This window comes from Taeniopygia guttata, chromosome 7 (assembly GCF_048771995.1).
Source record: "Taeniopygia guttata chromosome 7, bTaeGut7.mat, whole genome shotgun sequence".
In the NCBI taxonomy this organism is placed as follows: domain Eukaryota; kingdom Metazoa; phylum Chordata; class Aves; order Passeriformes; family Estrildidae; genus Taeniopygia; species Taeniopygia guttata.
Window position 1 is genome coordinate 33,003,019 of NC_133032.1, and position 25,883 is coordinate 33,028,901.

At 37.1% G+C, this 25,883-nt stretch overlaps 1 protein-coding gene across 7 annotated transcripts in view; it reads right to left on the reverse strand.

The window, feature by feature from the left end:
* Positions 1 to 410: 410 nt before the first annotated feature.
* The window catches only part of ZRANB3 (zinc finger RANBP2-type containing 3), a 40,939-nt gene continuing 15,466 nt past the window's right edge, over positions 411 to 25,883 (reverse strand). For 2 of the 7 annotated variants that reach the window (XM_041717520.2, XM_072931722.1), the window contains exons 3-20: positions 22,984 to 23,002; positions 20,159 to 20,337; positions 17,496 to 17,727; positions 15,940 to 16,025; positions 13,826 to 13,997; positions 13,247 to 13,375; positions 12,295 to 12,414; positions 11,434 to 11,553; positions 10,735 to 10,914; positions 9,783 to 9,935; positions 8,694 to 9,162; positions 7,567 to 7,758; positions 7,013 to 7,095; positions 5,511 to 5,612; positions 4,502 to 4,644; positions 3,011 to 3,142; positions 1,793 to 2,180; positions 938 to 1,376 (exon numbers count right to left, since the gene is read on the reverse strand). In XM_041717520.2, the coding sequence (XP_041573454.2) occupies positions 1,053 to 1,376; positions 1,793 to 2,180; positions 3,011 to 3,142; positions 4,502 to 4,644; positions 5,511 to 5,612; positions 7,013 to 7,095; positions 7,567 to 7,758; positions 8,694 to 9,162; positions 9,783 to 9,935; positions 10,735 to 10,914; positions 11,434 to 11,553; positions 12,295 to 12,414; positions 13,247 to 13,375; positions 13,826 to 13,997; positions 15,940 to 16,025; positions 17,496 to 17,727; positions 20,159 to 20,337; positions 22,984 to 23,002 (3,223 nt within the window). In that variant the 3' untranslated portion in view covers positions 938 to 1,052. The other 5 variants (XM_030278081.4, XM_012575046.5, XM_041717521.2 and 2 more) reach the window with 5 other exon arrangements.

Consider the following 25,883-nt stretch of genomic DNA (forward strand, 5'->3'; position numbering starts at 1 on the left):
AGGCCTGCACGTAAGATGATGTGTTGTGCACAACTCTGCTTTATGAGCTTACAGCTCAGCATTCGAGGGGGAGGAGGACAGAGCAATAAAAAAAATACAGGAGAAAGAGCCGTATTTATTTAAAGTAACTGTAAAGCAAGCCAGGTAAGCAGTCCAAAATGACCAGTATCTCTGCAATCTCATTAAGGAGTGTTTGACTGTAGCATTTCCCAGAAATTACCTTTGATGAAATAATTGCTAATATTTAATGTTTCCTATCCTGAGTAACATTTCAATACAAGCTGGTTTAAAGAAAACCAGAATTCAACTGACATCAATTCTAAATGCCAAAATCCTGCAAGTCAGGCCCATGCCAGGAGTCAGCCTTCTGTGGGTGAGTAGCACTAGAGGAAACAAATAACTTGTGCTAGTTTTTGTCGTAATTGCTGTATTTTATTCTGTGATTTTGGTATGTGAGCAACAAAAAGAATTAAAACTAAGACATCTTCTAGGTCCATGAAGTTCCCAATACAATTGAATTCTGTAATACCACCAGCAGGTTCAACTTCCTTAAATTCTTGCAGCACTAACTACCCTGCAAGAGGAAACCATAATGCTTCAAAATGGCATTAAAGTTGCACACAGAAATTGAGCTTTAAACCAGAGCCATTAAAAAACATGATGATCAAGTACTTTGGATGTTACAGATAATTTCTTTGGTTTACTTATTTTCTTCTCTCTACCAACAGCATGATAACAGCAATTTTGTTAAATCAGTGCAAGAGGTAAACTCTAACTATATTGGTTTCACAGTTAGGATGTACCTGAATGTATTGTCCCATTTTACTTCTTCACCAGAAATTTGGTGATATCACAGGCATACTTTGTAGCTAAAGATCTTCTCTTCAGCTGGCTTCTTTCCTTGGCCTGTTTTGCAGTTCTCTGCAGAAGAGAGAGACAGGTTGGTTCAGTGAGTATTGATACTTGGAAAAATGTCCAGCAGAAAGCATTAGCCTCTAGTTAAACTCCAGTCTGTTTTTGCAGTAGACAGCATGGTGAAATGCAAATGTTTATTAAGACAACATTTTCCCAAATCCAGAGGAAACTGTCATATTGTAATAGTTAATGCTGCCTTTCCACCTTGGCTGTCTGGGAGGGAGAGGCTTTGAGTACTGGGGTTCTGAGCAGGAGGGAGCAGAGCTCAGGAGGTGCCTAAGTGCAGTTTCCCCCTGAGAGGGCCAGGATTCCTGGCTCCATGCACTGACCTCTCTGTGGCAGGCTGTGCACAGGGTCTGAAGGTTCTCCAGGGAGCATTGTCCTCCTCCACTGTACACAGGCTGGATGTGGTCCACCTGCCAGAACTGCCCCTCCGCCGGGCTCCTGATCATCTCATTCAGCTGCAGCACACAAAGGACAGGGCAGGGGTGAGACACTCCTCAACTATGTGGACATTCTACTGTAGGAACAAAGAAATTCTGGGAAGTAGCTAACTATAGTTTTCATCAAGATAAAGAAAGCCAGCCTTGGCATTTTTGAGTTACTCCCACTGGACAAGCAACAACTCTAAGTAGCTGGCATGTTTTCAGCCAGCCCTGGTATGTGCACATCCCTACAGAATCAGAGCTCTGATGCCTGTGCCTTTTAGTGGTGTTAGAAGACAATAGGATTTAGTTAATTTTAAGAGGACTTTATTTTCTTGTTCTGTTGTTGGTGCTAGATTACCTTTCTACCTTAAATCTCTAAGAGCATTTTTGGCTGTCTCTGAACTCTATACACAGATAAGCTGTTACTGCTGAAACCCCAGAACCATCACCTGCCCAAGGGGAAGGTGAGACATCCAAGAGCTCTCCAGAAGCTGCTTCCTCTGACTCCTGGGTGCATCCCTGACGCTGAGATAAAGCTCCTGGGCGTTGTGCTGGCAGCACTGGCACACGCCGTGCTCGATCTGGAACACCTTGGAGCGGAGGTAGCTCTGGCTGGAGCGGATGGAGAAGTCCTCCTGGCAGGCGTGGCAGCAGAAGCGCGTGTCCCAGGCCGGGCAGCCGGGCGGGGGCTGAGCTGTTGGCTGCTGGCAGCTCAGACACAGCGGGGTCCCCTGCTTGTCCAGGGCCTGCAGATACCCTTTGCACAGGGAGGAGTCTGCAGCATCAGTCTGCCCTGGAGGAAGGGTTGAGGGATCATTCCCAGTTTCTGAAAGCAATCTGATGGCAGAGAACAAAGTACAGCTCTGGATAAATTATGTATTCAGCAGCCCAGTTCATGGGGGGTTTATGTACTGTGTAACATTTTATGTTCTGAAAAATCATTTTAGCTGAAATAATACCTTGCTCAGATTGATAGCTGCACAGTGCAAATCCTTTACTTGGTTTACCCTTCCATTTAAATGAAATTTGGCAATATTACAAGGCAGATTTTTTTCTGCACATCTTACTACACTCAATTATTAGCTGAAATAATGCTGTATTTATAAAGACATGGTGACTTCTATCAGGGATGTACACATACAAAAGTAAAATGTTTCAGCCCACTCTTTAACAGAAGTAATAAAGTCAAAGGAAAGATCCTGGTTTCTCTTTACAATCTCTATTGCTGCCTATGAATTTTCTACTCAAAACAAAGTAGGATACACTGGCTTGTTCAAGAGAAAATATTAAAAGCGTAACTCCTGTTTGGAATTTTCACTTCTTTGTTCCCATTTTTTTTAAATTCTGGGGCAAAATAGGAGCAAATTTGGTGTCCTCAATTTGATGTTGACCTCACAGGAGGGCTGAGCTAACATTGTTTTCTCTTACTGAATCACATAACTATTTTCTTGTTTTATGTTATTCACACTCAGTTAATTAGCAGCTCTATCAGCAGACAACACATGAAATTGTTTCTTCTAAATTGTTAGAAGAATAAAGCAGAGCTCATTAGCACTACAGCAAGTTTCTTATCTAACTACTGTACTTCAGCAAAGCAAATAATTTTACTACCATTAAAAAAAATGCAGCAAAAGAACTTAATCATCCTCTTGCATTAATGAACCTACTTTGTGGATGGTTTAGGAGAAGCACCTTTGTCCAGAGGAGCTCCCATTTCTTTGGAGATGAGGCGAACGCTGCCCCCGCTGCTGCTGGCCTTGGAGAGCGAGGCTGCTGCCACATCGTCCCTGGTCACATACCTGAAAGAGTGACAAATCCTGTCAGCAAAGGGAGCAGTCTCCCTCGAGGAACAGCACTCTAGGCTGCAGCAGGATTGGTACAGCACATTCTCTTCAAACATGCCTCATTTTCTGGATGAGAAATGAAGAAAGCTTGGGCAAACATGCTTTATATACTTCCATATTAAATACCTTTTTCTAAAACTGAATTCTAATCAGTGAACAGGTAACTTGGTTTGTGTATAACAATTAAAAAATGACTGCAGTTTGATACTGCCTGCCAGTGAAACCTGAAAGGCATTTTGTTCAGTTAGGTGATGTCTCAGTGACACTGGATAATCCAGGAAGCTTTACAGGCTCTGGAGGACTCCTTGCTCCGTTAGTTATGTTTGATCTCCCTGCTTTATTTTCATGTGAAACCCTGTAAAACACAACTACTCTTAGTTAAAAACTTAAAATTGCTTCACAGAAGCCACTATTCAGACAACTTCTGAGGGTATCTCTGTACTGAATATCTGCCAAACCCTACAAGGCTGCTGAGGGTCCTGGTAGGTTTTCTAGCACCATTCACAGATTTTTCCTATACTTCATGGAAGAACACAATCAGGCAAGAGGTTAACAAACACTTATTACCCTCTGCTTCTGATACTACTGGAATTACAAACTATTTATTTATTTCATTCTTATCTAAGCCAAAATAGTCACCCTGAGGAATTTAATAGTAGGGATTGAGGGAAATAAGATTTTAGATGGTTTGCATGATATGTTCTGTGCAGAGCAATGACAACACTGAGGCTACAAATGTCTGTCAAGGAAGACCACATCAGAAAAAGGAAAGAAAGGGAATCAAAGGTACATTTAGGTTTTAACACCAGGGATCAAACACCAGCCCTTTTCAGTGACACTCAGCAAAGAGAGCCATAGTTTTGAGAAAAGTCATCCACAGGGAACTGCTTAAAGAAAAAAAAAAGAACTGGAAAGGATTAGAGTTGGCTGTGAATTATGAATAAAACATTATCTCACTGATGGCAAGTAATGATTTATTTCTGCTTCCAGGTGGGGAGAACAAGATGCTCTGACCTTACTTTTCTGTTGTGGCCCTGAGGTCAGGGTTTTTCCTTTAAAAACATCTGGCAAGTTCCAGATGTTGAAACATGCAGTGCAGCAGAGCCACAGCAGCTGCTGAATGGGGCACAGAACTGGGCAGGGAAGGAGACACTTCCAGCAGATTCATCAACATGCCTGGCTGCCTCTCTCACTGTAACAAGCAGTCACTGAAAGTCCAGTTCAGACTTAGCATCATTCCACTGAAGGCCACATTAAATAAATCAAACTTTCTGTAGTAATTGGTAGGAGGAATTAAAACCAAACTCCACATACCTCTTTGTGCTGCTGCCCACCGACTGCTTTTTAGACAGCTCTTCTGCAGCATGAATGGGACTACAGAATATCTGACCACTTTTTCTGACAATCTTCTGTTTCATTGCTGTTAGATGAGTCCATTCTTTCACAAACCTCAGGATCTGCCAGGGAACACAACAGTCAGCAGCAGGACAGGCTTTGCACAGAGCTAATTACAGCAAAACAGTGCCATGGATTAGTGCATTCTACACTGGCTGGAAACAGCTCCTACACCCAGAGATGGTGATTTCAAGTAACTCTTCACAGTCCCCATCTGTTGGACCCACTCAGTAGCTGCTTCACACAACAGCTGGGTCAGTCAGTCAGGTATCCCCATTACAAATTTAAATTCCAGCCTTGCTGGAGAACCAACAGAAAGAATCAGTTTTATTCCTGCATGATAGTTTTCTGTTTGGAAAATCAGATTTTAAGTTAAGCAGATAATATTTCCCATCCAGTTTAAATCTGGATTTCCTTACTTGAATACTTGTGTTTGCAGTGTTCTCCTCAAACCCCATTATGAATGGGATCTTTATTCCTAAATTAACTGAATGTCTCTGTGGAGCTGTGCCTGACAGTGCTTCAAAACCTTAGTAGACCAAAGGGAGAGTGAGAATGAAGGCCTGCTCAGGCCTGCAGCTCTCATACAATCTAGAACGTTCTTATTTAGAGTGTGGCTCTATTTAATTCAGATCCTTTAAGAAGTTATTTTGTTGACTTATGAAAGTTAGTTAACTAATCCTGTAAATGAGAAATGAAATGATGTCTGGTTAATTTCTGCTACTGCAATGTGAACAGAAGGCACAATAATTTGCCAGAGTAATAGACTCCATAATTAATTATTCACATCAACATCTGTAAGATTGCTTTGATGAAACTCTGCCTATATCCCAAGGCCTGGCAGTATTCTGCATTTATTTCTGTAAAAGCAAGTAATCTTCTTCTGCATTAAATATTATATTGCTGTGCCAGTAGAACTTGTTCTTACCAATGCACGATTTTTTTTGTTCTGGAAAGTCTCTGGTAAATCTTCCCAGTTATCCAGCTGTATGTCCAGTGGAATGAAATTATGATTCAGTGGTTCACCATCCTAGACAAGCAAACAGTTTTGTTTACGGATGCAGTGTAGCACAGTGTAGAAAAAGTAATCTGTTTCAAGGGAATTCTCCTCCCTTCCTACTAAATTTAGTTCCTCAAGGTCAAGTTTTTGCAGAATTAACAATAAGGCACAGAGATAACAGCAAAAATACAAGAAAGACTATTCATATTAATCTACCAAAAAGTAACAAGGCTGAACATTTTAACTTAATAGATCTGATTTTTTTTGCAAATACTTCAGACACACAAACTGCCTTTTATTAAACTGAAATTACAATCCTCTTGACTGAATTCTAAGGGAAATGAATGATTGGAGATAGGAGAATGTCACTTCATTACAATTTAAAAAAAGAATTCTTGAATATTGTTTATCCTACTTTAATGTCTGAAAAATTAAAAACTTAATTTTTAAAAGTTGTCCCAGTGGGTACATCTGGCCAAGAAACTTATTGATGATTCATAAGCATTTGAGAGAAGCTGTCAAAGCAGAATTCTCTGGGGTCTCACCACTGAACAGATTTTGTGCAGTATCTGGCACAATGAATCTCTAATCCCAGCAAAACCCAAACCAGACAATTGCCCAAAACCCACCCAAAATGCATCTTTGTCTGAATAAGATGTGTGAAGCTAGGCAGCAGCACATACTGCAAGTACATAGAACAAATTTTCAGATACAAGAGGACTTTGGGACTCTTTCTGACTTTCCTAGCTGCATAAGCCTCATAGAAATGTCTTATCCCAAAGGCTTGCCCTCAGTTATCTGTGCTGCTTTAGTGCTGATTCACTCAGTGAATTTGAAGAAGTCTTCCCACTGAACTGTAATATCACTTGAAAGAAAAAAATTGGCATGTCCTGACCTCCCCTTGAATAACGACCTGGAAAATTCCCAGCTGCTGGTTGCTGTACCAAATCACCACTGCAGATTAATGATAATGGGCTTTATTCAGGAAGTTACTGACTTACACGTAGCACCAATGTTGAGCTTTCTGAAAATGTAGTGGCAATATTTTATTTACTTGGTGTGTTAGGGTTTACTGCCATTTTTTATTTGAATGTTACTCTATTCAAGTTATTTTGTGATAAGACACTAATAATACAAAAGGAATTTTAAACAACTGTCACTAGAAATCATTCTATTCCAGATGATTTAGCCCAATTCTGTAAGTCAAGAGAAGTTTTGGAAGTTATGTATATAAGGAATTATTACTTAATTCCACTGAGAAAAAGAACTAGAATGATAAACTACCTAATTTTTGTACTTTTCAGTTAATACAAAAATATCAATACTTTTACATCAAACAGAACAAAGGAGAGCATACAGAAACATTTCATAGGGCAGCATTCTCCTTTGCAATTTTAAAATGACAATGACAATGCGTATTTCAGGTTTACCTTTGTATAGAGGTGGATTCTGTCAGTATTCTTGCTTGCACAAAACATAAGCCCATCATATATTTGGAATGTGTCCGAATTATCTACAACAGAAAAAATACTGGCATTAAAGATTTTTATTCATTCATTCTACTCTGACATTAAAATAATATTTAACACGTATTTAATTCCAGAACAACATAAGGTGCAGAGCTCAAGCAGCAAACTCTAAAGGTATTTGTGTATTTTATTTTTCTGTTTCTCCTGGATGACCCATCATCTGTTTGCCTGTCTGTCCTGAGTTCCAGTACAACCACCCACATTCCCAGCTGCTGGTCACAGGCCTGAAGTCAGTCAGCTCTGGTTTGCTCCAGGAGCTGTGTGGAAAGGCTGGGCTTATCCCGCATCCAAATTCAACGCATGGCCCAGGCCAAAATGAGAAAGTCTCATGCTGGTGCTTGTACGTCTGTGTTTTGGAGATGTAGGATTTTATTTAAAAGCCATTTTTTCATGCCAGAGGCATTTAATTCAGTTTCACAATGGGATAGAATTGTTCTTTCAGAGTCCCACTTTACCTTCTCCACATTCTTTTTCACTTTCTTCCTTTTCAGTGCCAACAGCTTGCTGCTCTCTGATTTCAAGAGATTTCTGGGCCCCCAATTCCCCCAAATTTCCTCTTCTGCCTTCTGCTGTCTCTCCATCTCTCCTGAGCTCCTCTGACACTCCTTCCTCCATCTGGCTCCTGTGAGCTTCACCATTTTTCTCACCTAAAGACAAAGAAAGAAGCAAAGCAATGATTTGTGTTACCTGACAGGTACCTAATAACACACCTGAGACAGGAACACATCACTGAAATACAAAGGAATGGCACTGCATTCTCTAGTATTATAATGGTGCAACCACTTAGCAAGTTAGACCTAACTTTAATGGTAGGAGAACAAACACATGGAACACAGCTTTTAATTTATGTAATCCCCTGCAGCCAGATTAATGTCAAAATACATATGTAATAAACAATGCAGCTAGCAATTCTATATTATATACAGTTATTGTATACCATAAGCACACAAAGTAGTTTTCCGAGGCATTGATTTATAGCTGTGAAACTCAGAAGCTGTCCTTATTTGAACAAGCCCAGAGATTTAAATAAATAAAAAAAGGAAGCAAAAGGAACCCTACCCATGGCTTTGCAACTGAAATGACAAATAGTGGCATATATTTATAAAAATGTTTCATTAAGTTTCCAGATAGCTTAAATAAATTTAGTAAAAGAAATCTGCTGTGAGCTGGTGGAGAAAGAAAAGACATATTTTCCAAATAATGTCTCTCATGACAAATACACAATGCTCAAGTTAATAAAACTCCAACACCCCACTGCTTTGAAAGGTAAAGAAAAGTTTTGCTGTTTGATTATATTCAGAATAACCATAAACCTCAAGGAAGATGAGAGGGATATTTGCTGCAAACAAAACAAAGGATATATTCTTCCTTATGGAATTTATATCCTCTTAACATTTTATGGGCATTTTTCACTTGTTTCAAGTTAGACTCATGTAAAAGATCCTTGGGGAAGGCAAGACTAAGGAGTATCATATTTTCCTGACTTCTGTGTAGTCATAGGTTTAAAAAAATTGTTTTTTCTGAGCCTGATCACAACTGAAATGAAAAATGCATCTTTCCCTCTGCAGCGCCCCTTACTCACCATCCCTGCCCTGGGGGCAATGGCACATCTCACAGTAAGGCAGCAGAGCATTGTTAGTGTAAGTGCAAGCACTGCAATGCCAAACTTTATTTAAATCTGTACTTTCACTTGAAGTATTTAAGCCACAAGGACGGAGTTGACTGTTTTTTTCTGAAAACAAAGAAGGCTTTTTTCCAGTCAGAGATGTTTTCTTTTTATTACTGGAGCTGACTGGGGTCGATCCACTTATGCTCTTTGCTCTTTTGGCTTCATGTTCACAAATATCTTCATCACAAATTGCCTCCACCTCACTAATCCTTGAGGAATCCAAGTTTTCATCACTCTTCTCTGCATCCTCTTCTATTGTGACTGCAGAAGAATCTGAATCATTATGTAACAATTCATCACCAGAAAATCTTTTGCGTTTCTTCTCCGTGGAGGATTTGGGGGAAAAGAAGGAACGTATGTCATGCTGTCTGTCCTTTTCAAACTAGGGAAGAGGAAAGGAATACAGAATCACAGAATCATTTAGGTTGGAAAAGATCTCTAAACCTCGCTTATGACTGCATCAGAAACTGCTAAACAAAAGATACCTTTAACAAAAGATAACTTCAAGAACAAACACTGAGCAGAAAAAGCAATTCAACATTCCTCTCCTGATTTCAGAAAAGCATTTTCAATATTCTCCTGGAAATTCTGAAATGGCACTGCCAGAAAACAGATACACAGAACTGATAAGCTGTGTGCCTTTTTTGAAGATCTTCATTACAAGGAAAGGCTTTCAAACACTGTTTAAAATATTAGTCCAATTAATTCAGCACAATTAGCAAAGATGTCATTTGAACAGAAATTACTTTGTCTTATCTGACTCTGACGGTGGCTCAGTCACCTAAACAAAACATAAGGACCCATCAGAAGATGTAGATGACATTTATTCCCCACAAAGCACTTTTCCCAACTAAGTTTTAAAATGGAATTTACATTACTTTTTCCTACTTTTTTGGTGTTTCTCCATTAGTAATGTCTGAGGTGCACAGAAAGGTGAAGCAAATGGCTGCTACAACTTTTTTAAATGAAAGGAAACAGAAAAAACAAAGTTTGAAGTCTTACATGTGTAAATAAAAGTTCATTTTGGGGAACTTCTAGACTTTCATTTGGGGTCCAGGTTTCAGCAAAACTCAAAAAATCCCATTTGTCCTTATCACCTTCTTCAGCCTGCATTTTCTCTTTCTTGCCATTCAAGGTGCTGCCTGTGACTTTGGCCTGCAGGAACACAGTAATAGTAAGTGCTCGATTTAGCACACTGCAAACAGTGAAGCTGTACACAAAATGTCAGTATTTATTGATGATAAAAGAGAATATATATACACTGTGTACATCCTCCAACAGCCTTAACATGTTTTGCTTGGCATGTGGAGACAAATACAGAATTATTCTGTTACAGAACTTGTAAAATAAATTGTTGCTGAATTACTGAGCCCAGTCTCTGCCATGTTTAAGGAGACTCATAATGCACCAGGCAGGATGAGCTTTAAGGACCTTTCCAACCTAAACCATTCCATGGTTCTCCAACTGCTAACAACAATTGGGTGATACTTGTGGAAAATGGCAACAGAAGAAAAGATTAGTGTAATCTTGGATCAAAATATTATCTGCGAATGCCTCTTCCTCTCAGAAAGGAAGCTTAGTTTAGGAACAACATTCATTCAATTAAAAAAAAAAAACAAACAACAACCCACAACAAATTCTAGCTGTTATGAGTGAGTAGAATGTCTGAATGCCTTAAAATTGTAAATTGAGAAACAACAGCAATAAAGAGCTAGAAGATAAAACAACCATCTCGTATGGATATGAACCATCCTGTTCCCTTGGCAAAGACTCATTATCTTTGCACCTTGAATGAAGAGCAGAAAGCTAGAAAAGACTAAATCAGAACAAACATGGACATTTTGCTGATTAGCAATGGTAGGTGTATCAGTTTGTCTCAGAGAGTGTTCCAGATACACAGGACTGCTGTGGCACTGGAGTGCAGCCCCAGGCCTCGGCCCTGCTGCACACCCACCTTGCGGTTGAGCATTGCCCACATGAGGGTGTCCATGGTTCCTTTGGCAATCAGGAAGTGAATGTTCACCGAGCTGCACTGCCCAATGCGGTGTGCTCTGTCTTCTGCTTGTTTAATGTGGCCTGGATCCCAGTATAATTCAGCAAACACAACGTGAGTGGCAGCAGTGAATGTTAAACCCTACGCAGAATAAGTAGATGTATTCTTTAAAAAAAAGGTACCACACACAAAAACTGATTATCTGATTATCTTTAGCTTTAACAAACTACAGGTTGAACAGGACATTTTAATATGGAAATAAGAGGGTGGTCAAGGTGGTCCTCAACAGCAGATGGACTGATTATCTTGATTCTACCCCGGGCCTCAGATTCAAAAAATACTTCAATATTGTGCAAGGACTGCACACTGCTTTTCATTATGGATAACATCTATTTCCTCTTAATCTAGTGCTTTTAGAGAGATGGAGTTTTTCTAATTATTCAAGAAGGAGATACTGCTGCTTATCATAATTTAGCTCAAATAAATGCAATAGAGGCTTAGAACAGTTAACATGATTAGTGCAGAGAAATGAACACGGGGTCTACAAAGGACAAATTGCACGAAGACAAATTGCCTTCAGTAGACCACTTCAGTCATCAATGATTTCAGTAGCTATATTCTTCAAGTGTAATAGTTCTCATATTTTCTGTTCTGCCCTACCTGACCAGCCGCCTGAATACTCAAAATAGCAACGCGGGTTTCGGGGTCCTTCTGGAACTGATTGACGAGGTGAATCCTCTCTGCAGAGGGAACACTCCCATCTATTCGGATGTAGCGAGCCTGTAACATCACAACAGAGACTAAACTACATCATCAGTGCCTGTTTTCAGACACAACCCCCCTGCCCCCATCCTCCAACAAAAATAGGAAAAGGACTGTTCTATTCCTGTCATGGGGATCAGGATACACCAGCACTCTTTTACCCTTTGATTTCAAATTAAGTCTCTCTCTAGAGAAGTGTAGGCTTTGTATTCTCTGTTTGCAAAAGTAGAAGATAGAATGAATGTGGGATCTTAAAATGGAATATTTCACAGAAGAATCTGGAATTAACCTGACACCATTTTTTAAAATTCCAAACAGTTAAAAAGAATAAAAATACAAAATAATGAAGTTAGCCACCATTTCCAAGCAATATTTAAGAATCCATGATCAAAATAAGGTGAAAGCTGTTTGCAAACACTTTTACTGCTTTGAATTAAGCATTCAGGTGAGATGATAGTGTGTTGTTAAAACCCCTCAAAAATAGACAGAAGCATACTAGTAGAAAAATTTGTGAAACAATTGCCTACAGCACTGATATAATAATAAAGTCATACCAGATACAAGTGTATCTACATAATCCTTAAACACAAAGCAGTTCTTCAGAACCACATGATCCCTTTTAATCCAGTGGCACTGCTCCATATACACATAAAATCCTTCCACTGCTGTGCTTGTGTGCAGTTCTGCTGAATTCAAACACAGCTCACAGCATTTGTGTAAGTGAAGGTAAATTTGTGTGCACATTTGTTAAAGCTTTACCTTGCTCTCTATCACTGCCTCTGTGCAGGCTTGCAGCATGCTCAGGTGATGGGCAAAGACAAGGAACTTCAGTTTATCATTGTCAAGCATCATTTTGATGTAGTCCTTGACTGCTCCTGCCTGCAGTGAGCAAGTGTTTTCATTAGTGAGACACACAAAATATTCAAAAAGACAGTTTTTATTTTCATGTCTTTCAATTCCTTATAACATGAAAAGGTAAATTTCCGTATCTTTTGTTATCTATGTAACACTTTATCAAACACTGACATTGCTAAGAATCAAATAATTCAGATTATTTTGTTTAAAAAAATATCACAACTTGATGGCTTTGAGAAAACTAACTTACTCATTCAGAGAGAGAAAAAACACAAATTCATCCTCAAAAGATTATAAAATTAAATGGCACTTCTTCCAGATTAAGATGTAGATAAACCTCCTTTTAATTCAGACATGATTATCTGATGTTTTAATCCATATTTGAGAAAAACAAACATATTTCAAACAGACAAGGTAGTATTTAATCAGAACTTCTGTATCCACACACACAAAGCCATATATCAAAACTGAAAGAATAAATCTGATATGTTCACGATACCATAATCATAAAATATTGCTCTATTTAAGCATTCATAGAATTCTTTTGTGTCAAATGTAATTTTCACTATCTTTTGCAAAAGCCATTAAAGCAATGATGACAGTTAATAACAAAATTTATCAGTGATCAACAGTTAATGCAATACCCATTGCAGTGGTCTTCAGATTTCTTTTTTCATTGTAATGGGGTTCTGCCTATTCCATAAACATACAGGGAAAAAGAGAGTGTTTCGCCGTGTCATGATTATAAAACAAACCAAATAACCTCATCTCATATTCTGGCCAATAAAACCAATTTTATGAGGTTAAAAACACACACTGGATATTTTAGATATTAAGGAAAGACTTGCAGGCTCACCTTGGCAATGGCTGTTTCCTTATACATGCGTGTGATTAGATTCATGACTTGAGAAAAGTGGCTTTCGGAGGCATCTGAACTCAGACTTCTCATTAATTTCTCCCACTCTGCAAAAGTGGCATTCAGATTCTAATTGGCAAAAGAGACCAGTGGTTAGACACAGAGTACAAAGTACAGGTATGTTTTAAGTGTGAAATGTTTAGCAGCTTTGGAGAACTCTTATCAAAATTGGCTAAAAGTAAATGCAGGATTCGAAATCTATGGGAAAAAAGACAGAAAATAAGACTGTACTAGAATTAGAACAAATTTTATCATTGATGAAAAAAGAATTGCTGTATTAGTGTTCTTTGTGTTATATTTTAAAAACAGTAACAGAGATACTCTGCTTTATATTCATACAATCTTTGTAACTACATATAATACACATGCATACATAAAAATACATATCCAAACATAGATATTTCCATTAATGTATTACAAATAATGTAATTTCCCTAATGTATTACAAATATATGTACCTATTAATTGTATTTATTCATGTTTATACAAATGTATTTTTAGCAGAAGTGGAAAATCTACCTTTGCTGCAGCTTGTGGGAGGTCAAATGGAATACGCTGCCTGACTTTGGGAGGCAACTGAGTTAGGACATCATTCTTCAGTCTTCTGATCATTATTTCACTTAAAAGTTGATGTAGCTCCTCTAAGTTTGAAGCTCCTCTACAATCCCATTGCCTTCTTTTACCAAAAAATCTGAAAATGATAAATTAATACAGAGTGTAAACATGAGATTTTCCAAATTCAGTAGAAATCTTCAGTACATAATAAATTTTAAAGCACACTACTGGATATGAAAGTGTGCTTCAACTCCTCAGGAGCCACCATTGCCTGCAGGAGTCACTGCCCATCACCTCCACACAATCCTCTGTCTATTCCCAGCTTCTCATACTTCACTGTCCACAGGAAACAGAAGTTTCAGGTTTAATTTTGGAACTCCTGTTTCAATGGACTAATGAGAAGAATATACCACCATGAGAATAATGGTTATTATATTACAGACAGGAAAGCCATCATGAAAACTGCAAATATCACCATCAATATTCCGTTTTTTTCCCTCCCTAAGAATTCCTTCTTAGTTGCTGCCAGAGACAGGATTTAAAGCTTACGCTATCATCTTTAAAAGTTAGAGGAAGAAGGTCTAACATTAAGAAGCTAAAGGCTGAAAAGAAAACAAATTTATTAACTCCATCTTCCTTATTCTTTCATTGCTTTGCTGTTTTTGAGGAAGGGTTGCAGCAGGAACAGCAGCTTTTCTCTGTCAGCATCACCAGGAGACAATAAAATAATGAACATGACAGATTTGGAGAAAAGCCCAGGTAGCATTTTCCAGGGCCAGAAGAATGTGTTAAAAGCATGTAATTTTTATTAAAAGACCAAACAAACAGCGACAAAACCCCCACAACCTTTTAGAGATTTTAAAGCCTTATTGACTTTATCAACAGTGTTGTAATCAGCTGAATTAGCTGAATATAATCATTTGGGAAAGAGGCTGAGGGAGTCACTTCTGCACTGGTGAAATGGGAATGGCACAGATGGAAGACAGCAACGTCTTTTGCTCATATCCCTTCCTTGGTCTATTTATATCTGTCCTTATAAAGGCTTCCTTCCTCCACCCTCAGCATTGGGGATAAGACAGAAATGGCAGGCTAAACCTCACAGAAATAATTTGGAGTTCATCTTTAAAACAGGTGCCTATGGACACCTAAGGAAAAACCACCCAAATTTTCACAGGAAGTGCTACATAAAATAATCCTATCAAGTTTATTACCACAGGATGTTTTGTTCCAGCCAAGTCATGAAGAAAAAGTTATTCACTGAAAGCTTGCCAAACCCTGAACTTGATTTTTATTACATTTATGGTATTCCAAAAATAAGATAATCATCTATGATTGAGTAGCTAACCATGCTGTACCCACGCGCACTTGTGGTGTGAAAATTACAGATGCATTCAGTCAAAACACCATGGAAAAAATAGCATTTCTCTGTCTGAAAATTAGACAGTCATCTTCCATGTTATTTGAAGTTAAATACTGATAAAGTGCATATGATGGAGGGAGAAAAACAAGTTTTATGAAAATGAAACCATGTAATTATTATTGTAAAAATTAAATCTAAATGCTTGCCAATTTAGCTGACAAAAATCTGTTATTCTGAATACATGCAAAATTGGAGATATAAAATTTTTAGCTAAGACAGTCAGCCTGTGAAATATAGAGACAAGTACTGGACTTTTTTTCCAACCCAAATGTGGTGAGGTCACCAGAAACCTGGATCCCATAATAAAGAGAGATATAATTTATTATATGACCATGAGCTTAAGACTGAGAGTCAAAAGCTCCAGTTCTGAAGGTGAAGTGTGAAAACCTTCACAGCTCATACTAAGAACAGTAAATGTATAAATAAATTTTTAACAGAATGCTTCAAACTTTATTTCAAACTTTAACAGCATTTATGAATTAATTTAATCAGTATCATCCTTTTCTCAGTGCTCTTTGATGGAGGGGATGGTTGCTGACCCTGGGTTTCAAAGCAAGATGGTGTGATAGAGCAATAGAGAGAACTGAGTCTCTCACTTGGCATGACAAGAAAAGTCAGAGATGATCCTAAGAATGTAAATAAGCAAAGGCAGTAATACCTGACACGAGCATCACAGTATTTTTTAGCATATTCATTCCAAGTTCCAAACCTTCTTGGAAACAGTGCCTCAATCTGCATGAAGAGCTGTATAAAAAACAAAACAGCAACAGTGAAAAATTTAAAATTGCCTGTGAATGGAAGACTAATTAAAAATAATCAATATATGGTTCTTGTGCTAAGTTTATATTTAATATGTGCACAAAAACCACACTGCTTGGCCTGCATGCAAAAGAAATTCCACAGGATACAAGAGTCTTCAGAGAGGACAGTTGTGGGAAGCCCTCAAAGAACAGAGCACTCAGACCTGTAACAGCACTGAGAGCTTGGAAAAGAGTCACATTCAACAAGAAAACATGGATGAGATGAAGTTATTCCTAAAAATACAGTTTTTATCATTTGCCAGGTACATGGGCTTCTGCAAAGCTTCAGTGCAGGTATTGCATGAGTGGACCGCTTCCTCAAATACATGAAAAACCTTCTCAATTCTTAAGTTTTTCTTCAAAAAATGGACAGTATCAATGCAGACCAAAATTTCACAGCATTTTTTACCTGCTGAGCAGCAGGAGGTAAATATCAGTTTAGATGACTTTAACCAGGAAGAATCCTGCTTTACAAGCTGCTATACTGTCAAAGCTTCCTGGCTTCTGAGATAATTCTCTATACATTTAAAGACTTTATACAAAGATTCTGCTTATGACACAAAACTGATTAAAGACATTTAATGCTTTTTATACTCTGCCTTGTAAGCCACTGAAGAACATCAGTATCACTAAAAAAAAATATCTCAAATTATTTTCTATTTGGTCATGAATTTTGATCTTATTGCTGTGGTCAAGGAGAGGTTGTATGGAATTTCCTTTAAAGATCTTTAACAATGATACTGGTCTCAGTATCCATGCACTATATAAAGTTAGAACACATTCTAGCTTTAATTCTGCATCCAGGGTTGGTTGCAATGTCTTTGTAGAGGAAGTTTTAGTAATTATCCACAACCAAAACAGAAATATTAGTATTAAATTTTTAGCTAAGTACTCATGATATACCAAGCTCTTTTCCATATCACAGATATCTTCTTCAAGTTATGAATTCTTTGAACAAATTAAATTCATAAAAGGTCTTGGCATAAGTTCTATTTACATAGTGAGGAATTCTGAAGCATAAAATACTATTTATATAACTCTTTTAAGCTCTGTAGACTCCTCCACCCAGGAGAAACAAGCAGTTTTCTGCTTAGGCTCTTTATTTTTTATTTCACCCAATAATAAGTTGTTACATGGAAGATTAATTTCTTAAAAAAAAACACTATCTCGAGTCACCTGTACACAAGCTTGAAATAAATTTGTAAATCAACTCAAACAAAATTGGTTTAGTTTGTTATAATTGTCCTTCCTGATGCAGCCAGTACAGCTTTTGATGTCATCATGCATGTAATTGAATATATTCAGCGAAATTACAAAACTGAACATTTATTACTGATACTATCCACAAAAAAAAAAAAAAACCCAACCAAACAAAACCAAACCTAAAATAAATATAAGACACCATGTCAAATACCTCTTCAGGTCTTCCTAGAGCAGGAGTTCCAGTAAGGAGAACAGCTCTGAGAGCCTTCTGAACAATTGGCAGTAAAATCTTGCTACGGGTGGCATTTCTGGATTTCATATAGTGCGACTCATCAATCACAACCACCTTAAACTTCTGCCTGTACAAAGTGTCTACCAAAGTCTGTGCATCAGATGTTAACAGCCCATACCCCAGAATTGTTACTTTGCTTGTTGATATTCCCCTGAAAGAGAAAAACCACAAGTTTTCTTAGTAAAATTTTACTGCAGGACAATTAATATAGCAGAGAGATTATAAAAAATTAATTTCAGAAGGTATGTGTGTCTCCTTTTGGATTGATTGACACGTGGGCTGTCAGGCTAACAACAACAGCTTTTGGTGTTTAAAACATCTCACACTTCTCAACCACACACATTTCATAACTATTTTCAGAAGACACGCATTGCATTTCAAAGGAATTTCATTTAACTGGATCCATTGCTTCACCCTGTGCTCCTTTCTGGGGGCACCCCATTGGAAAAATCCACTTTGTGGACAAAAAGTTACACACAAGCCAAGATCTTACTTAGCACCCAAACACCTGAAGTAATTATTACTTCAATTATGTCTCTGCAAGCTTTCTGCTGCTCTGGGTACAGAGAGTCCCCTCACCAGCAGTCTGAGAGGATTAAGCAGACTGTCCCTGAGTATTTGGGCACTGTGAAAGTACAGACTGGGCTAAACCTCACCACCTGGAAAAAACATTCCTGTCAGAGCTGTTATCCAGCTTTTTTGCTTAAACAGAACAAGAAGAAAACAAAAAAACCCTGGAAGCAGGGAGTCAACATGGCACAAGATGAAAAAACAGTATTTAATTGAAAATGAACTTTTAATAACGAATTTCAAGATGTATACAGGTCCATGGCATGAACTGATTTTCAAATCACTAGAGAGCACTGTGGCCCTTCAGGAGCAGCACAGGAACTCCAAGCTGTTAGACACACAAGTCACCAGGATGGGGTCATAGCTGGTCTACCCATCTGTCACACAGCACTGCCCTGCTGGCATCATTTCTGTTTGTTCTTCAGTAGCAAGAGATCAAGACACCAAGCAAGCTGAAGTTTCCTTGAGGATTTAAGAGGAAGAAAGTAAATGCAGCTACACATTCATGTTCCTGGATATGGAAGGTGCAGTGGTTTGAGCACTGGCACTGTGGGCACTGCAAACTCTGGCTTGTCACTGAATAGATAAATGTAGCAACCAGGAAAGCAGAAATTTCCCTTACCCTTTCTGAAGGGTACAGAAAAAAATTACAAATAAACTTATTTATTTTAGTGGAACCAGTTTATTCAAGAAACTTCCATTTTCATATTTGGCCAGAAATTACAAACCTAAACTGATGCTTAAGTTTATTTTAACCTGTTTTAATCAAGAAGAAAAACACTCAAGCAGTAAACTTAGTTCTTGAAGTTTTTTAAAAAAGCAAAGTATTAAACTGAGAAAAATCAAAGCTTAACATATGGAAGCAGAATTTAATGAAATGCTAAACCAAATTTGGCAGCTGTATTTTTACATTTTCTTACAAATGCATGAAACACTTTTTAATGTTAAAATATTAATTAGTTCAACAGTAACATCACTTATAGCTAGGAAGCCTCCTGGGAGTTAAATGAGCAGAAACCCAAGTTTTCATCTTTCCTTGTTTTTGAATAAAAATACATAATAATTGTTAAGGTAAGTAGTTAAGCTACTCTTTAAAAAAAAAAAAATCTTAAAATGAACAGAATTTCATCTGCCATTTAACTTTCCCATCATTTTGCCTAGTCCACATTTCCCCTTTATGCATGCAGCACTATAAGCACCAAGTACCTTTCAGATAAATACCTTTAAAAAAAAAAAGCTAATTTTACTTTCCATTTCCTGTAATGAACTTAAATTTTGACTAGTAGTAGGAATTACCCTTTGATGAAGCTTTCAAAATGTATTTTTAGTTGGATTTCTGTGGTTACCAGGAAGATTCCAAACAGCACATCTTGGCAGTCAAGTCACTCTCTGATATTCCCAGAAAACATGAAGATCAGTATCCCTCACACCAAAGTTTTAGAACATCATCTAAACATTAGCATAAAATCAACCAAGTCATTTACAGTAAAGCAGACAAAAACCACCCTTGCAATTCAGGGTAATAGGAGAGTTATTCTAATAACACCCAAGACATAGCCTCTCTGATGAATTCATGCTATTAAATCTAAAGATAGAAAGCGTAGGTCTCAATGACCTTTTCAGTTATTTAGGGATTACTTATTCGAACTTTCAAATTTTCTCAGTGCGCTAAATGGAATTCTAACAGTAATTACTTCCTTATTTTGTAATGTACACCAGAAGTTCTCCCAAAATGTTTTACAGAAGCTAATGAGTTCATCAGAGTTGAGAAATAACTGTGTATGTTCAATTTGAGACACACTGAAGTAATCTAATTTTCAGAAGACAAGCATTTGCTACTCCGCAAAAATCAGATGCCTCAACTTCAATGAAAATCAATAACTACTATAATACAAGAACAGAAAACTGGGAGGAGTGGCTGATAGCCCAGAGAGTGTTTCTGATAGCCCAGAGGGTAGCCCTGAGCAGGGGTGGTGAGCAAGCCGTTCTAGAGAAGAACAAAGTGTACTCACCCAATATCAGTTTTGTTCTGAATGATGCTAATGTCGTCTGGAGAGAGTTCTGGAATCCACTTCTCCATCTCATCCACCCAAGGGTATCTCAGAGAGGAAGGCACTACAATTAAGAGAGGCCATTCATTTTTATAGTAATATGAAATGGCAATTGCTTGAATTGTTTTTCCTAGCCCCATCTGGGAAAAGAAAAGGAAAAAACAATATTAAAACCAGAAGTCTCTGCTCAGAAAGCATATTCCATTCAGAAGAGCCCAAAAGATTTTGCAAAGACAGAACCAAATAAAGGAAACCCAGTCAAAGAGCTGCTTATGTAGATGTATTTAATTATCACTTTGTTACCACAGATCATCTTTATGAAACAAGATTTTCCTAGTTGAATGTATTAATACATGTATTATATCTGGTTAGCTCATCAAAGTCAGAAGAACTATTTCCATTCATCTCAGAAGATTTTCAGTTCAGAGTCTTAATAGGAGAGACTAAAAAAAAAAAAAATCAAACTCTTTAATTTGTTAAGCTACCAAAAGCATTTTTAAAAGACTATGCAAAGGAAAGAAAAATTTAGGATGCCTTCTTACAATAACAACTTTGTCCTCAATTGCATAGGCAAGTGAAGAACAAAGAGCTCTGGGTTTGACCCAGTGAGACAACAAAAAGAAACTACTGCTCTGATTCACCAGGGCTGATGGCTTCTCCTTGGCCTACACCACAGATGAGAAAGTGAGAATTCAGATATACAGACAAGGGGAAGAGTCAAAAGATTTACATTTAACAGGAAAGTACATATTGCCAAGGTGGGAATGCTCCCATCTGTGAATAATCATGGCAACAGATGATTATGAGATTCAGAATTTAGGGCTTTGTTTAAAAGATATCACACACTTTCCCTCCTCCTCCCCAGATTTTATCAAAGAATGCAGCTATTTTCTCTGCTTGTTCACATGGCAAGAGACAGTTCCCAACTCCTGTGAAACACCAAAGCAGAGATGGGCCTTAAAATGCTCTGGGCAGGTTTTCCATGGAGTCCAGTGGAGATTTGAGTGGATTTGCTGCTATCTAGCCACTTATAGCAGTGAGACATACAACAACAACTTACATCTCCAGTATTGAGTCTAAATGGACTGACTTAATGATGTAATAAAGAGATTTCCCAAGTACAAAAAGAAAACAATGAATTTTTCTACTATTACTAGAAAGAAAATAATAGGAAAGCTACTGTGATACTCAATTTTCAGTCAAAATTCCAAGTTTTCATTAAAATCTTGCTTCAAGTCCCCCTTGTGTTACCAGGAGTTCTTAGGTCATCTGAAAATAATTCCAAGTGAAAAAAAACCCAACAAAATAAGACTAATTTTTAGTTTCCTGCCATGGCTGTGTCCCTAACTCAGGCTGTGCATGCCCTGGTGATAATCCAGGCACTGGGTTGAAATGAATATGGAATAAAAGCAAGGCTTTTATCATCAGCACACCTAGGGCTGGATGCAGATCCCACAGAGCTGAGCAGCAGGTAGATAACAATGTGAGAGATTAGAAAAACTGGAGAAAATATTATGGTCTTGAGTTTTGATATAAACCCATCTTTCACCCGCATGGAAATGGATGACACTGAAATTTTGGGGAAAAAATGTTGTCTCTCCCCACTCTGAGAAGAAATAGAAATATATTTGTAGATCACCTTTAAAAAAATACTGGTTTTATCTTACTTTAATCCTTTCACAGTTACACAGCCCAGGGATGTGTACAGTAATTCTCTGATCTTGAGTTTTCCCCCATAATTTCTTTTTACATACAAGCTCACAATACTGATATTTAATTTTACCAACATTTTCTTATTTAGAGATATGTCAAAAAGCACAGCATACACACCAGTGCACAATACTTCCTCCAGTGCCACACCTATTGTCATTACAAAATAGACAATCTTTATTTTGGAATAAATGTACCTTCCAGGACTTTTTATTGCTAACATAATTAAGCACAGCTCATTTTCTAGTTCAAGGAGGGAAATAAACTGTTTTAATAAGAAAATAGCTACTGTTGATATTTTGATTTTTCCCAAGCTTCCCTTTTCTCTTCCCCTGAATACTTTTGTATTCTCCACAGCTCCTAGATATTTTGCATTCTATGCCAGGATAGTTTATCTCCAGATGTAATGAGATTTTTATGGTACAAGGAGATGCTTAAATCCCAGTAACTCATCTCCCTCTCCCTCCTAGTGTGTCAAGAAAACCCAAATTAGAATTGTGACACTACAGCAATTCTCTTTTTGAGAAAGGTTTTATACTGAACAATTCAAGAACATTATTACAAAAATGTTTTATCTGGGGGATGAAATGCTGGATTCCTATTTCCCTGATATGGAATACAACATATATTTTTAAATATATGGACACAATGAATTTTACTATTACTACTTGATTAGAGCGGTTTAAAAAAATCATCTTTGGAAACCATATCTGTTAAAAATCTCTTTGGGCCAGGAATGTCTAATAATGCACTAAAAATAACTTGCTATGCAATTATAAAGCACTTTAAAAAAATCAACTGAGTCACTGTTTTTAAAATTTAACTGTACAGGAGATTTAACCTATAATTAAAAGTAACCTTTTAAGTTTTCTCAAAGATTCTTCTAAACTTACGTCAGGTTTCAATTTTTGCCTCACTTAGGTGTTTTCAGGATATCTGCTGATATCTATCACACAAATTAGGATTTTTTATTACCAGCCTTTCTGCCCACACCTCTCAGACAAAAAAAGTCACATCTGCACAAAGTGCATCAAGACCAGAAAAGACAGTGTTAGAGGAACAGGAACATCACTTACCTCATCAGCAATCATACACCTAAGTAAGAAACAAAAACAGGAAAGAAAAGCAAAAATTAATACAAAATATGATACATAAACAAATACTTACAAATTCTTTACTATAAATTTAAATTCTGGATTAAGAGAACCAATTAAAGGAAAAAAAAGGTGATTTAATTCCTCCAGATATCATCTACAAAATTGAATTTGGTATGAACTGAAAATAAATACAACAATTATTCAAAAAAGGTTTATTCAGTTTGCTGGCATTACTGCAGAACTTGCAATTGCAAAACTGAATTTCTGCTTAGGTCCAGGGACAGAATAATTGTAATCATAAGAGACACTTCCAAGGCAAGAAGTGTATCTTCAATTTTCTGTCTTTCAGAAACAGCAATGCTTTTGCTGCTTCATGATTAAGCATTATTTATATTTCAGATTGATTTTAAAAATGTGCTTTCCAGAGCTGTCACATTTGTTTTGAAACAGAAGCAGACACTCCCTTCTCCCCCACCAATTCTACCAGCTAAAGTATTAGCAAATGAATTTGATTTTTTGCCCATGTTGGAGTCACTTGGCAATGCCAATCTGTGTAAAGACAATGACAACTCCGAGTCCCCTGTCATAAATAGCAGATTCTGTTCAGCATATTTATGTTTTGTAAACATTAAATGCTATCTTTGAGATGAAGTTCTTAAAGGTATTTTAACCACTCTGGGATTCTGTATGTACCCATTGCACTGTGTAACTTAAATATAGTGCTCCTTCTGTGAAAAAACGGGAAAGATCTTCCAGGTCTTAGTGTCTTTAACAAAATTTAACACAACAAGATATAAAAATTCTCTATTTTGATCCAGAAAAATCTTTCCAAGTAATACAGAACTGCTTTTTTAGTGGTAGTTACTCTGAAGTTAGTGTAGCTGGCCAAAAAAAATAAAATGTTTGATACTTTCAGAACTACAGTAAAGTGCTGTTTGCTCACTCTACCTGCCAGTATAAATTCCAGTGTCTACTAATTTCTGCAGTTTATTTCAACTGAGGTAAAAAAATTATTCAAAATTAATTATTCTACAACTTCATTTTTATAAGCAACAAACCATCTATTTGTAATTGCTTTGCAACTTCCCCTCCCAGCTGTTAGGGATGGAGCAAAGACAACAGAGGAAGAAAATATAACAAAACAAAGTCCCCAAGTCTGCACAGATTGACAAAAGAATAAAAAGGCAGGAAGAGAATTATTTTTAGTGGCAACTCATGATTGTGGGGCCTTAATGTCTGTGATTTGCAGCTGGGCAAAGACATTTATTTGCAGACAACTAACACACAATTCTAATTTAAATATAATGTCAGTTTTTGCTCAAAGACTGGGATTTTTTTTTCATTCAATACTCATTGTTAATTGCTTGAAGTGAAGTTTACAAAACAAGTCTTTCTTTTTTGCAGATTCTTTGAGGCCAACTGCTTTCAGTAGTCATGTTTTTAAAAAACAGTTTGAGGCCTGAAATCAATTGGAATGCACAATAACCTACTGTTGCAGTAGTACTCCTTACACAAATGCAGCAAATGACTACAACTAATAGCTACAGAGCAGAGACAGCTCAAGAATAAACCACAGACCTTCTTCAACAATAAAGATTATTTATTGTAGGAATATCAGAGATGAACTACAAATATAGCAATAACCAAGTTGCATCTGGTAGCAAGAAAATGTGGTAAAGAGGACAGGAATAAACATATTCCTTGCCAACTTCTGCTGCAAATACAGTATTTCTCAGCAAATCAACTTGAATTTTAGTAAAATTGCATAAATAGTGAAATATTAATTATGCCAGTTCAGACAAACAGAAAAAGTGAGAATAGGTACAATCCTATTTCACTTTTCTTTGGCATAGGTGAACTATTTGGATGCTCCTCCTTCCCTTCAAGATAATGAAGTAATTCAGACTGATTTACAAATGGCTCTGACACTTAGAAACTGAATAGCAAAGAAAAAACTACCAACTTTAAAAGTATGTCAACCACAGGAGCATGTTTTCCATAAAGCTAGATTTCTTCATTAGAGTGAAATGTAGCACTTAAACATTGATGACTTTATCTGCTGACAAATAAGAAATTGTTCTGCTTTTCTTCTTGCATTCATTTTCAGACTGTACTCATAAAATCTTTGCTGCTCTCCTATTTTCATGTCATAACTTCCACTGACTATCTCCTTAAGTTAAACTTCTTAGGTAGCAGCAACAAAGTTGATGACTTCAAAATATTTATAGACATAAACTCATAATTTTGTTGGTTGTAAATGAAGGAAAGTACAAAGTAGCTGCCATCATAATAATAACAATAATAATTTACTCATAATAACTCTGCAAACAGAGGTTACGTAAATGATCAACATAGTTTTATCTTCCTCATTTCTGCAGTACCAATAGAAACAGAGCCACAGAAACACCCCTATGCTTAAAGCTGGATATCTCTGGTGATATTTTGCTACTAAGTATTCTCTCTCTTCTCCTACCCAATGATGAAATTGCTTTGTCTTAAGTAGTTGGGATTTTCTTCCTGTACTTGCAACCCATCCACTTTTCAGCATTTAAAATTTGACCAGACATCATAGATTGAGGTCAATCAAGTGCACTACATTGGTTTTAAAGCTCCAGTTAGTTATCTGAACGTGTCAAGTCCTCTGTGATTATACCGTTAGCAACATGAATCACTGCTTGGATCCACATTGCTCAGACTCAAAATCCTCAAGTGCTACAGTTTTATAATTGCTAATTATGCCAATTAATTAACATTATTTGACACTCACACTTGACAAAATTTAAACATGGCACACAAGATTGAGTTTATGATACAGGTAGGAGTTAATGGAAGTGGAAATGGAGGATATTCAATTTATTTTATGACATAATGCATTTGAA